This window comes from Panthera pardus, unplaced genomic scaffold (genome assembly GCF_024362965.1).
Source record: "Panthera pardus isolate Hobbes unplaced genomic scaffold, ASM2436296v1 HiC_scaffold_25, whole genome shotgun sequence".
NCBI lineage: Eukaryota > Metazoa > Chordata > Mammalia > Carnivora > Felidae > Panthera > Panthera pardus.
Window position 1 is genome coordinate 63148374 of NW_026526821.1, and position 13406 is coordinate 63161779.

The 13406-nt window shown below is 37.0% G+C and overlaps 1 protein-coding gene across 1 annotated transcript in view; it reads right to left on the bottom strand.

Moving 5' to 3' along the window:
• The window catches only part of LRPPRC (leucine rich pentatricopeptide repeat containing), a 107481-nt gene that overhangs the window by 13290 nt on the left and 80785 nt on the right, over positions 1–13406 (bottom strand). The window contains exons 28-31 of the mRNA XM_019466137.2: positions 11477–11619; positions 11233–11341; positions 8029–8155; positions 1912–2000 (exon numbers count right to left, since the gene is read on the bottom strand). Of these exons, the coding sequence (XP_019321682.2) occupies positions 1912–2000; positions 8029–8155; positions 11233–11341; positions 11477–11619 (468 nt within the window). The remainder of the gene's footprint in view (positions 1–1911; positions 2001–8028; positions 8156–11232; positions 11342–11476; positions 11620–13406) is intronic.

Here is a 13406-nt window from a genome sequence, read left to right on the forward strand (position 1 = left end):
GAAAAAGAGAAGGGAATTTTAAAAACTGGGAGCCCTAGTCAGCCATGGAGCAAGATAAGGAGATGGGGACTGTACCAACACCATTGCCATCCTTGCCGATGACCACGGGACTCTAACAACAGGTTAGCCGACGGCGACGGTGGCATGGGGGGGTGGAGGCGGGAGTGTGGCAGGGCTCCCACTCTCGGCCAACTTCCTGCTGAACTGAACAACTGAGAGGAGTAGATGGGAAATCACATCGTAAAGTTTCTTGTAGTTTTCATAGGGTATCTAATATACAAGCGAAGGACAGTAGTCAAGTTAAAAAAATTCAGTTCAGGGGCGCCTGGGTGGCGCAGTCGGTTAAGCGTCCGACTTCAGCCAGGTCACGATCTCGCGGTCTGTGGGTTCGAGCCCCGCATCAGGCTCTGGGCTGATGGCTCGGAGCCTGGAGCCTGTTTCCGATTCTGTGTCTCCCTCTCTCTCTGCCCCTCCCCCGTTCATGCTCTGTCTCTCTCTGTCCCAAAAATAAATAAAAAACGTTGAAAAAAAAAAATTAAAAAAAAAAAAAATTCAGTTCAGATTCAGCTCAAAAATTAACCCCTCAAAATTAAAAAAATGTTGTGTCTTTATCTCCATGTCTACAGAAATATTTATATGGGGAGCAAGTTTACAATGTTTTAAAACTCTTTTTCATTCTACATTAAATGTCAACTTGACAAAAAGCCTTTTTTTTTTTTTTTTTTTTACATTGAAAATGAAATGACAGCTTTAAAGTTTTAGTAACAAGCCCTGTCCAAAAGGACTGTCTAGATGGGCTGGCCCTGCCTGTGGAGTGCTGCGACAGAAATTTTGCAAAAGAGAAAAATCATCATTTACCTACTCTGTCCTAATCAATGAGAAGACCTCTAAAGACCAGCGTATTTAAATATTACAGGCCAACATTAAAGATGCACAATAAACAACTTTCTCTCAGGCATGGGAATTATTTTATAAACGTGCAAATGAAGAATCACATCATTACTACAGAGCGAGGAAGAAAGGAGACACCATACTGAACAGTGAGAGTTTTTTCAACGTTCCTTAAAGATTTCCTAAGTGGGTTTTGTTAGATTGGAAAACTGTGGTTTTAATGGTTTTACTGTACTGACTAAAATTCAAACGTAAAGCCTGAGAGGATGCTTACCTACATTTAAGAGAGTCATCGTTTTCCTCCTGGGGAGCTCACTCATAAGATCTCCAGATCCAAATCCATCCACAAATACCCTCTACCAAACAAACAGCCCCCTTTCCAGTCTTCCCCAAAGTCCTCTCCGCAGCTTTCTGCGGTTATTTTCTTAACGTTAATTTAAAAACACTAAACGCTAAACTCCAAACACTGTATTTTATTGCTGTTGGTATTATGAACTATTGAAAAAGTATTAGATTAAGTTTTAAAAATCAATATTATAATCATTTGGTGCACAACCCCACACATTTAACACTCAATTTAACTCATTTGCTATCTCACACACAACCAACACAATATGCAAGAAACAACTGCTGGGAATTGTTTCAGATGCTCTAAAGTATGTTAATTTCCAAAGCAAAATGACTTGTGCTGTGAATTTTAACGCACTTGAAAGCCTGTACTTTCTCTCGTTCTGGAACACAAATTTTGCATGTCTGAAGAGCTGTGATTCATCTTAAGAAAACCCATCTTGTGTTAAATGGAATGGAAACTGGACTAAGTGGTCAAATGACAAGTACATTCATATTCAAGCTGTATTATAAATGCATGTACAGTAATTTACGTCTCTCAGCTACCACAAAAGGCTCTTGATAAGCAGGTAATTTGCTAAATGGACTCCTTTATCCAAGTATTCGAAGGGCGTTACAAGAAAAATCTGCAGAGGCATTAATGTGACGTAAAGGTCAAGCATTGTGACATACCTTTCAAATAATCCCGCCTAACTTGCGTTATGATGAGGAGGCTGTTGGCAGCATCGTTCAGTGTGAAGCCCTTGATGTGGGTCTCAGCGCTAAAAGAAGCAGACATTTAGAAAGGAATTACTGACATGCTTCTGATACGATAATAAATGGTTGAGCACCAAGGTGAAATTATAAAAACTACTGTTCGTATGTTAAAAATATTGCTGCAAAATATCGACCTGGAGACAGCTTTTGTGTTATCCTGTCAATGGTTATAGAAGGATAATTTTTTTTTGCATTCTGACAGATGACAAAGTTGGAAATGAGCAACAAAAGAAACAAAGTACAAGATTTTTTTTAAACAATCGGTTCAGATTCTTGAATGCTGACATATTAGATGACTAAAATAACTGCATGCCCTGCATTGTTCGGCTGTATCCTAAGCTGGATACTTTTTCCTCTTTTTTCTACATTCACCATAATTATAAAATGTAAAACTATTCTTTCGGCAACAAAAATGAACATTTATTTCCAGCGCTGTATATTTTAAATATAAATGAAAGCATATTACTAACACCGTATCATTTGGTTGATTAATTTTCAAATTTCTGTCATCTAGATACATACAGGTTTTAAAGGTGAGCATACTGCACAACTAAATCCATCGTGACATTAAAATTGAAAATTTCACTCAACAATCTTGTCCCAGCCTTTTAATTTGGCAACCCCCCCCCCCAACTTTTTAAAACTCAAGAACAAAAATCGCTTGACTTCTGGCTAAAACCGACATGATTAAAAAACCCTAGCCTGGGATGGTTTCTGTTTGCTACACTGTTTGCACATCTCCTGTGATGAAATTTCAGTACCCTTAATGCCCCCAAGGGTTCATCTCCCGATGAGGAAATCCCCACAGGTCACGAGGAGCAAAAGCAATCGCCGCCATTTGCCTTAGCAAGCTCGGTGCTGATCTTGCTGCCAACAACCTCAGCCTGTCGACGTGAACATCGAAGCTGAGCAGATTGCGAGAAAAGCAGGGTCACTCGTAAATTATTCTCGTCAATCCCAAGAAAATCCTCCAAAGACACGGTGACGTGCCCAGCCTCTCAGTCACTTCCAGCCTCTGAGATTCACCCCTGCAGTCCCCGGGCACAGGATTTTCTTATCCCCCCCACCCCCTGCCTGACCAATCCTCTTAATCCCACCAAAGCACCCATTGCTCAGTTTGACTTTTTTCCTTTGTCCCATCTGTCAAAGCTTTTAAGTCAACAACTCATGCATGAGACTATAAACTGCATAAAGGATTTACTTTCTCATTCTTTAGCATGATTAAATAAACAGAAGACACATTAAAATTAAGCTCACTTCTTAAGTCAACATTATTACATGTATTATACCATATTTACATGAAAATATTACCTAAAATTCATTGAGACCATGCGGTAACAAAACTTCCCTTTTAACTGACATTAAGAGTGAACTATCAACCTTTCAAAAACCTCAGAACACAGAACATTTTCTTTCATTAATTTCTTTCAATCTCAAGAAACTGCCTTTTCTATACAAATATGAAAGTGGGGATCAACAGAAAGACAGAAACTCTCCTCAGTTCTATAATACACTGAGCATCTATATTTTACATATGTACAAACTGACCAATCACAATAAAAATATATTACAAACTGGCAAAAGGAAAAAAAAAAAAAACAACTACAAAAAGTTACTGGCAGAGATCTTTGTGTCGGACAATAAAAGTTTACTTCTGACCTATACTTTGGATCTTTCCTTTTATAAAAAAAAAAAATCTAATTCAGAGCCATCAAATCAAACTTCCTGTGATGATGGGAATATTCCTTATCCATGTTGTCCAGCACGGTCGTTAGCCACCAGCCACACGTGGTTATACGGCTACTGTGATGGAGGAATGGAAATGTCAATTTCCTAAAAACGCAGTTTAGTGTTATCAGAGATTTAAAACAGTATTTTATCTCCCTTACTGCTCTTTGGATAAGCACTTCTCCTCCCTTGAAAGCATTCATTATATCTAAATTTTTATTTTGAAACATGAGGAAGTGTAATTCTAACTAAAAATGAAAGAAAGTTGACTTCTTTAATTTTTTAAAGGCTGCTGTCACTGTTGAGGTGACATACTTTTGAGGTGCCATTATTTGTGGGGAAGGTTTAAATGACCTTCTGAAAATGAAGAAATCTCATTAGAGGTCAAGTAAATGCAACGTATCAGAGGGTACAGCAAGGGTACAGCAAAAAAGACTGCATTCTTTAGTTCACAGAGAAAACTGCTCTGAAGACTGGACAAGAGGCGTCATGCAGGTAAAGTAACAACAGGTTGCTATCTATGGACTGCCAATAACAGTGCCAAAATACATGGGGGCACTGCCACTTGCTCATTTGGTCACGCTACATCACAATAAAGAAGGCCATTTAAAAAAAGCAACCGTTCTTTTTTACTCAGAGCACTGGTACGAAACTGGAAGAAGTGATGACCTCATTAGAAACGTGAACTTCAACTACCATTTCTGAAGTTCCAGGCCAGAGTTATTTTCAAAACAACCCAATGTAGATCTAACCCAAGGTACAATTCTTCAGAGTTCGATATAACATCTCAGTTCAAGGGAAAGGATGTGCATCCAATCCCCAGATTAGGTGCTTATGGCATGGTAAGGCTTTGCATCTGGGATTCTCTTAGGTGCACCCAGCTGCATGTGGAAGGCAGCTACAAAATCCTCCTGGAAGGGTAACACAGCTAAGATAAAAGTGCCCTCAGAGTACAGAAAGGCTTCATGGAGATCCAGAGAAGGAGGAAAAATCAACATACATTTTACACGTTGTGCACATAAGGGGAAACAGGAGGGCTGTGATTGCAGGCATCTTCTACCATCTTCTAGATCAGCAGCTTTCACAACAACTTATATGATCAAGATCCCCATCACACAGGGTAAGGAACGTTTCACACAACCTACTAGTGTACATTTTACTAAATAAAACTCACAAAACCATCTTTATCACATGGAGTGCTTCGATATTTTCTATTCTATTTCATTTACACAAAATGTTGGTCCTGTCTCACTAAAGAGATTCCATGACCCTTACTGGTTACAACTGCAGTTTGAAAAACCACTTCAATGAAAGATGTGCACACTGCATGAGCACTCTAGGGGGGAGGCAAGAGGCTGTTTAGTCCTCTATTTTTAAATCTTATCCTCTGAAAAGTATCTATTTTTTAAAGTTTATTTATTTATTTTGAGAGAGAGTGAGTGCATGCAAGTGAGGGAGGGGCAGAAAGAGAGAGGGAGAGAATCCCAAGCAGGCTCTGCGCTGTCAGCACAGAGCCCGACATGGGGCTTGATCTCAATGAACCATGAGATCATAACTTGAGCCAAGATCAAGAGTCAGATGCCCAACAACTGAGTTACCCAGATGCCCCTCTATTTTTTGAGTATGTTTTATAATATACTTAACATGTGCTACATTAGTACAATTCATTACTAATGGATATGATCAAAATGTTTATGACATGTGATTATTGAATCACTTGGGGTGTTTAGTAATTCTGGGCCCCAAACCATTGCTGGGTGGATGGACTGAGTCAGATGGACTGAATCAGAACTTTTGGAGTGGGCTGTGGGGAATCTTCATGCTACCAGAATGTGAGGCTTGCAGTTCTAGAACAAACCCAATTAAAATGAGAAAAAATTACAATCTGTACTTTGGGGAATTTCAGAGATCTCTGTGACCAACCCCAGAATTAAAAGTTTAAAAAAATAAGTTTGGGGGCGCCTAGCTGGCTCAGTCAGTTAAGTGTCTGACTTCGGCTCAGGCAGGTCATGATCTCACAGTTCATGGGCTCGAGCCCCACGTTGGGCTCTATGCTGATAGCTCAGAGCCTAGAGCCTGCTGTGGAATCTGTGTCTCCCTCTCTCTCTCTCTCGGCCCTTCCCCTGCTCATGCTGTCTCTTTCTCTCTCTCTTTCTCAAAAATAAATATGTTTTCTTTTTAAAGTTAAAAAAAAAAACCAAACTTTTCTTCTTTGCTTCTATCCCTTCACTTAATCACACCCAGTTCACAACACAAAATGCTCTTCTCTTTACGCTGCCTCCCTTTCCTCCTAAATCACTATTGCTTCAGAATGCCTTTGATTACTATGGGCAGTGTTAGGATAGAGAGTTTAGGTAATAATTTTCTGAGAAAAGTAATTCTAGGAAAATACCACATCCCCTTGATGACTTCAATGATTACAGATGGCAATAGGCTGTTCAATGTAAAATTTTCCAAGTCACTAATGGAGCATGTCTCGAGTATTCTAGAGATACGTAATTTAATTAGCAACTGAGTAAAAACACAAATGGGATACAGAATACATTAAAAACCTGAACTTTCAAAAAGTCTTAGTGTGACTATCCTTGATATAGGACATACAAATGATGGTTGAAGACCACAGATATATATGGTGTGCATGTGTGTGTATAAGTATATATTATACTTGTATATATACATCTATATATACTATACGTATACACACTGTACATGGGTGTGTTATGTATTTCCAGACAAGTACAGTCAGATACATTTTTCAAAATGTAATGAAATACAAACAGTAAATATGACCCTATGGTGCATAACTTTTTTTTTTTTTAATTTTTTTTTTTTTTAACGTTTATTTATTTTTGAGACAGGGAGAGACAGAGCATGAACTGGGGAGGGTCAGAGAGGGGGAGACACAGAATCTGAAACAGGCTCCAGGCTCTGAGCTGTCAGCACAGAGCCTGACGCGGGGCTCGAACTCATGGACACAAGATCATGACCTGAGCCGAAGTCGGACGCTTAACCGACTGAGCCACCCAGGCGCCCCTATGGTGCATAACTTTAACGTAACACTAGCATTAACACCAAATTTTCCAGCAAACTGCAAGAATGCCAAGCATCCACTTTCTATTCAGGATTCTAATATTCCAAAAGTACTGTGACTTAAAAATTTTGAAGGCCAACGTTGAGCCAAGAGAGATTATTTAAGAACTTGTAATACGTTAGGAAAAGGCTGACCTTTGCCACTGAAAATAAGGTTATTGACTCATCACCAGGACAGCTCTATATTCCCGGGCAGGTGACTGTGATCTATTCCTTTCTAGGCCCTTTCTGGTTACTAACTCAACTTTTCACATTAACTTCTTGGGGATAAGACAACAGAGTACATTACCTGACACACCAGGTAAGAAAACTTCACTCTTGTTCTGAATAATGAAGTATTTTACTCTGAGGAACTAGCCAGAGAAACAAAACCCCTACCATGACCACCACACAGATATTTTTTTTTTTTTTTTTTTTGGTAAAAAGTCCAAAATCAAACAAAAAACGCAACAGAAGGGCAAAGAGAAAGGCATTTAAAATGTGCTGAGGGGCGCCTGGGTGGCTCAGTTGGTTAAGCCCCTGACTTGATTTCGGCTCAGGTCATGATCTCGTGGTTTGTGAGACAGAGCCCTGCATCGGGCTCTGTGCCGACAGAGATTCTCTCTCTCCCTCCCACCCCCCAAATAAACATTTTTTTAAAAATAAGTAAAATCAGTCATTCAATAAAATGTGTTGAGCACCTATATTTTCTCTACTTCACTCTATGTTCTTCAACACCTAGAAGAGATCTTTAATGTAAGTCTTGTTATCATCTCCTCATCACATAAAAGAAAAAATGAGGCTCACAGATGGGAGGCAATTTCCCCAATAGAAATTTCAAGTAAGATTCGAACCCTTGCCTAAGTTCAAAGCCTTTGGGTGTTTTCATTATATTAGGGTCCTCCCACCAAAAAAGGTTCACAGATCTAGCTGCTGAACAAGAAACAGAGTATGATGAAGAAAAAGCAATTACTTTTCTGTATATGGACATCATAAATGAGTGGCAAAGTTATATTAGGCAAATAAAATGTACTGCACTGTGCAGGGCCAGTAAAGGTTTTTTTTTTTTTTGTAGGTTAAAAAGAAACCCATAAAATTAGAAAACCATTTCATAGGATTTTTGTGTGTAGTTGAGGATAATTAAGCAGCTGCTACCAGTACAAATCATTAGAAAAATTCTAATGAGAGCTGATACTTTTTTTAAGTGACAGGTTTAATAAAGAGACTAATACTTACACATCTTTCACTTGCATTGCTTGTAAGAAGCTATCCTTCTCCAAAAGTAATTTTATCAGACTGCCATAAGTTTCATTGTTCAGCACAATGTTTTGCTTGTGTGCTTTCAGGAAAATACTATATGCATCTATGAAGGAAAAAAACATAAAATGAGGTGACATTACTCTGAAATGGCAAAAAAGGAGGGAAGAAACCCTAGAACACGGCCCCCAAACCACATTATTTCTCCTTGTTTCAATACTCATCCACCATACCACTCTCCACACACACACTGACCTAAACAGCAGATGCCGTCACCCTTCTCATCTTTGTAAACACAAAGTCACAGCTTTGGAAACTCTACTTAAGCCACATGGAAGGTACCTGAAAGGACTTCCTTTTAAAATGACTTTTCATACTAGTTTTCTGAAGTCAATAAATTATTCTCATGGCAATAAAAATGAAAAAGAGCTCTTCTGAATTTGTTTGTCAAAAGATGATACCAGTTTCAAAATAAGCTGCAAAATGTGTGTTAAAGTCCAAATAAACCACAGTTATAATTTAGATTGAGGGGAGCAAAAGATGCATTTTAAAGCACTCTTTAATCTATAAGTGGGTGGTTACAATGGTTAACATTTCAACACAATAGCATTAAAATGAATATAGCCTATAATTCTAAAATTAGGAGATCAAATTATTTGGCTACGACAGGACTTATACAAAAACATACAATTTTCAAATATACAGGTATCTAACAAGTAAACTAAGCAACATTTGTTTGACTGATTAACAGTTTTATTTCACTTGTTCACAATAACTGTCAGTGAATGAAAAGATGTTACCAAAAGAGAAGTAACTACACTTTTCAGTCACTTACTTTTCTGAAATAAAATTGCCTGGCTATAAACATCCAACTGAAACTATAATCCACTCTCCGGTGTGTATAAACAAACCACAAAAGAGAGGGCATAAGTGAACTACACGTACGAACTTCTATAGGTATAAAGCTCAATGTAAGGAAATGCAGTACATACAATTAGGAGGGAACACGATATTGATGCTCAAAAAAACATTCAGAGCTACTTTAGAGGTTTCTGAACAAGCAGACATTACACTTGTATTTCTAAGTTAGGGGAGTTTGTATGAGCCCTTCAATTTAAACTGAGGTGACATTGTGAAAAACCCTCTTTCAAGGTAAACTCAGAGAAAACAAGAGAGAAAAGGTATGACATTAATATCTGTGTCTTAACCAAGGAGAACAGATAAAATCTGTCATTCTGTACACAGTGCTCCCTTTTAAGGGAGCTAAGAGGTTAAATGCAGTGCAATTTTTGTTTACTCCCCCACAAGCATGGTTTCCTGAATGGAAATATAAAATAAGTATAATTCGAATATTTAAGATTGACAAAACAATCTAGAAAATCTTACTGTTTTCTAAAACTATAGGCATTGTAAGAAATCGGTATGTCTGTTTATTATTCTCTACAGTTGAAGGAAGGAAGGATGAAGGAGGGAAGGAAGGAGGGAAAAGAAGGAAGGGACTATCATTGTAAAGTGCCACACTCATTCACCACAGGTTTCTGGTGTAAAAGTTGGTAAGGAGGCTAAACTACCAGAAATTCGATAAAGTGCTATTATGCAAAGCATTCAAATTCCAAAGTATTGATATTTTGCTAAGCACTCAAATCCTGAGATTTGTGAATAAAAACTCTGAAGAATTAACAGGATAAAACAAGTACAATAAATGTAAGTTGCACACTAAAACCAGAATTGGGGTATATCTCCACGTTTATAATAAACACTACATTATATTTATCTAGTTAACTAGTTAAGGTTTTCATTTAAAAACAATTTTTTTAATTAAAAAAAATGTTTATTTAATTTCTGAGAGAGACAGAGCGTGAGTGGGGGAGGGGCAGAGAGAGTGAGGGAGACACAGAATCTGAAGCAGGCTCCAGGCTCTGAGCTGTCAGCACAGAGCCTGATGCGGGGCTCAAACCCACCAACCACAAGATCATGACCTGAGCTGAAGTCAGATGCTTTAACTGACTGAGCCACCCAGGTGCCCCCCAAAACAACAATTTTTAAAAAGGTAATATATGAAGGAGCTCTAGAGTCTTCACAAAGTAACTATATACTAATTTCATATTTGTTTCAGTCAAATAAAAACTCCACTGGAATATTTAAATAGTATTGATGATCATAATTAATTTTATATTTAGGTTTACCATATATAAGGCAAGGACTCAAGGATGTATAGGGTGAGTATGCAGCAACGGAAAATGACACAAAGGATAAAGTTACTCTTCGTGACCCTGTACACTTTACGTCAGTGTCACAAAATTTCCAGTTAAGAAGTAAGAGGAAATTATAAATTTCTAAATTGATTCCTTTCTATTGAACACAGCTCATAATGATCAATACTAAAATGAATAAAAATCTACATAACAGTTTAAGTATCATAAAGCATATTTGAAAATCCACACAAAACTGAAAGAATTAAAGAGCATGCTAGCATGCTATGGAGAAAAATTAACAACAAAAAAAGGGAAACAACAGTAATGTATGATTCTGAAAGAGTACAATGAAGTCTAAATGGAAATGTCTACAATGTAGTAGGCAAGCTGCTACCAGAGTGTTCAAGATGGTCATAAAATTTTTAAAGTAGTCATAAAGGCGGTAGGCACGTCACGTCAGAAGTTTACTGCTAGAAAACAGGAAGATGAGCAAGACACAGGGTTCACGCCCAGCCTCTAACCTTGAAATGGTGCTTGATCACTTTGGCTTAGATATTTTAAAACAAGTTATAGATATCTTGATTTTTTTTTCATCTCTCAGTACTTCATTATAGATCTCAACATTTAAGGATACTGTCCTATAAGTCGTAAATTCCACTATCAAACCTAATAAAAATGAGATGGGGCACCTGGCTAGCTCAGTCAGAAGAGCATGTGACTCTTGATCTCAGGGTCATGAGTTCAAGCCCCACACTAGACGTAAAGATTACTAAAAAAATAAACATAAAAACAAAATGAGATAATTCCTTATTATTATCTACTACTCAGTTTATATTTAAGTTTTCCCAACTGCCCCAAAATATCTTTGTTAATTTAAAAAATGAAAGAAAGTAATTTATACAAGTTCCATCTCTGTCCTAGAGCACTTCTAATTTGTTAAATGGACTTGGATCTCATGCTACTATTAGACCCCTGTGTACAGGTTTACCTTTGCTTTTCTTTCGTTGGCAGGCATTCAACAGATCTTTCTGGATATTTGTTTCTTCACGTGAAGGTGGTGATGAACTCAGGGAATGCTTTTCATCTTCATACCACAACTTAAAAACAAAATTCTTCAGTTAAACAAAAACTGGTATACACAGTGATTTTTTTAGTATAAAGCCGGGCTCACCTATGCCCTAACGTTATACTGACAACAAAATCTGTTATGCTTACAGTTAAAAACAAATTACCTCAGGTACATCAAATGGAACCTCCTGATTATTGTTTCTGAGGATTTCTGCTAATAATCTTAAGGTCTTTGCACGAGGAATAATATTTTCTTCTTGCATTTTATTCCAGACAGCATCAGCTCTTTGCCAGTCACCATTTATTTCTGTAAAATTTGATTAGGCAGAAATTAATGAGCATACGAAGTAGAATTCATAAAAATGTTTAGAATTTCCTCCTATTTGATGTTGAATTGTAAGCATTACCCCCAAATTACTGCTACCAGGGAAAGGAACAGGATGATTGTGGACCAAAGATGAGAAGACTTCTTTATGTATACCTCTTGAATTTTCAAATTCAAATAGAAATCCCTTACCTATTAAAAAATAACAACAAACCTCCTACCCTTTACTACATACTCTGAAAACCTTTTTAAAGTAACTGAGAAGTTGCCCATTTCTGAAATCAAAATCAGAAATAGCTAACAATTCAACTATGTCCGTGAAACTCTGGAAAGATGATGGTCTGAAGGTCTAAAGGGAGTGAATACGCGCAGATGTACGATTTTCTTCAAAGGGGACGAATCAACAAATGCTTTTCACTTAGTCGAATAGGGAGAATTCTGTCTCTTCTGCTGACTTGAAGAATGTCTGTGACGTTGTGTGACAGATTTCTCATCCCAACAAATAATGCCACCAGAGTATAAGTATTATAGGGCAAGGGAAGTTTACTGGAAGGAAATAGGCAGATTCCTTCATACTGAATATGTGGTATTCCTTTTATGTTCCTTTTAGGTGGTAACCTAGTCTTCACAAATAGCAAAAATTTAATAATCAAGACGTTGTTTTTTAAAACCTTCTAATGGGTTTTAAAAAGAGAAAAGGTCAAAGTCATTTAATATAATAAACTTTTACTTGTGAAAAACTAGACCAAAATATGAAAAATATCATGATACTAATTAAGTTCAATATAACTATTAAGCACAAAGAAATACTCCTTTAAAAGTGTTTTTTAAATTTTCAAATATGAATAAAGAGTATCTTCATTGTGTACCATCAGCTCTAGGAAAGGGGTTATTTCAGAGCACAAAATGTTCCAGAAAACATAAATAAATGTTTCTCAGGAATTCCAAAATATTAAAACAAATGGGATTTTCCTAGATTCTCCCTGACCCCTCCAACTGAAAAGCTAAGTTTTTTGATAACTAATGACTCCTAAAAGTAAACAACTCAAAGAAGAAAAACAAAACACATTCATGCTCCGTCAGAAACCTAAGTAAAAGGGTAGTAAGTAGGAAAATTTCACCAGGTCATACACAAATTGCAGTGATTTTGTACATACTTTGATAATAAAATCATTTGTATATAAAACACTTACATTTACAACCTATTTTCAAAACAAGATTCACATAAGCTAATTATGCTTATCCTTCATTAGAATGTTCTTATGTAACGTAAAATTCAGCAGCAATTTTTCAATTATGTGAATATATAAAACTAATTGAACTAAACACATTAAAAGCAAAATGCCAAGCTCCAGTATCTTTAATCCTGTAGAAAAGGTGGAACACTTCTGTTCCCTGCCAGAGTACTATGGACTATACAAGACACAGGAAAGGTTTCCAAGAACTGGAAACAGCACTGCTAAGGTGCTTTCTAAAGAGATTCATTTTGACACTAACATAACTATTCCAAACACTGAAGAGAAGATGGGTGGAGGATGTACAAGTCTGTGCCTTCAACTGTAAGAATTAGAGGAAGACAATTTTCTTCTAAAAGAGGCACATGTATATGGAAGCTTCCAGTTTGGGGGTACAAGATATTACAGAAATGTACCTTTAATTAACTAGCAACTTATACAAGAGAATATTTCAAAATACATGAAAATTAGATAGTGTTTATACCATGAAACAACTCATTTATATTTACACACACACACACACACACACACACA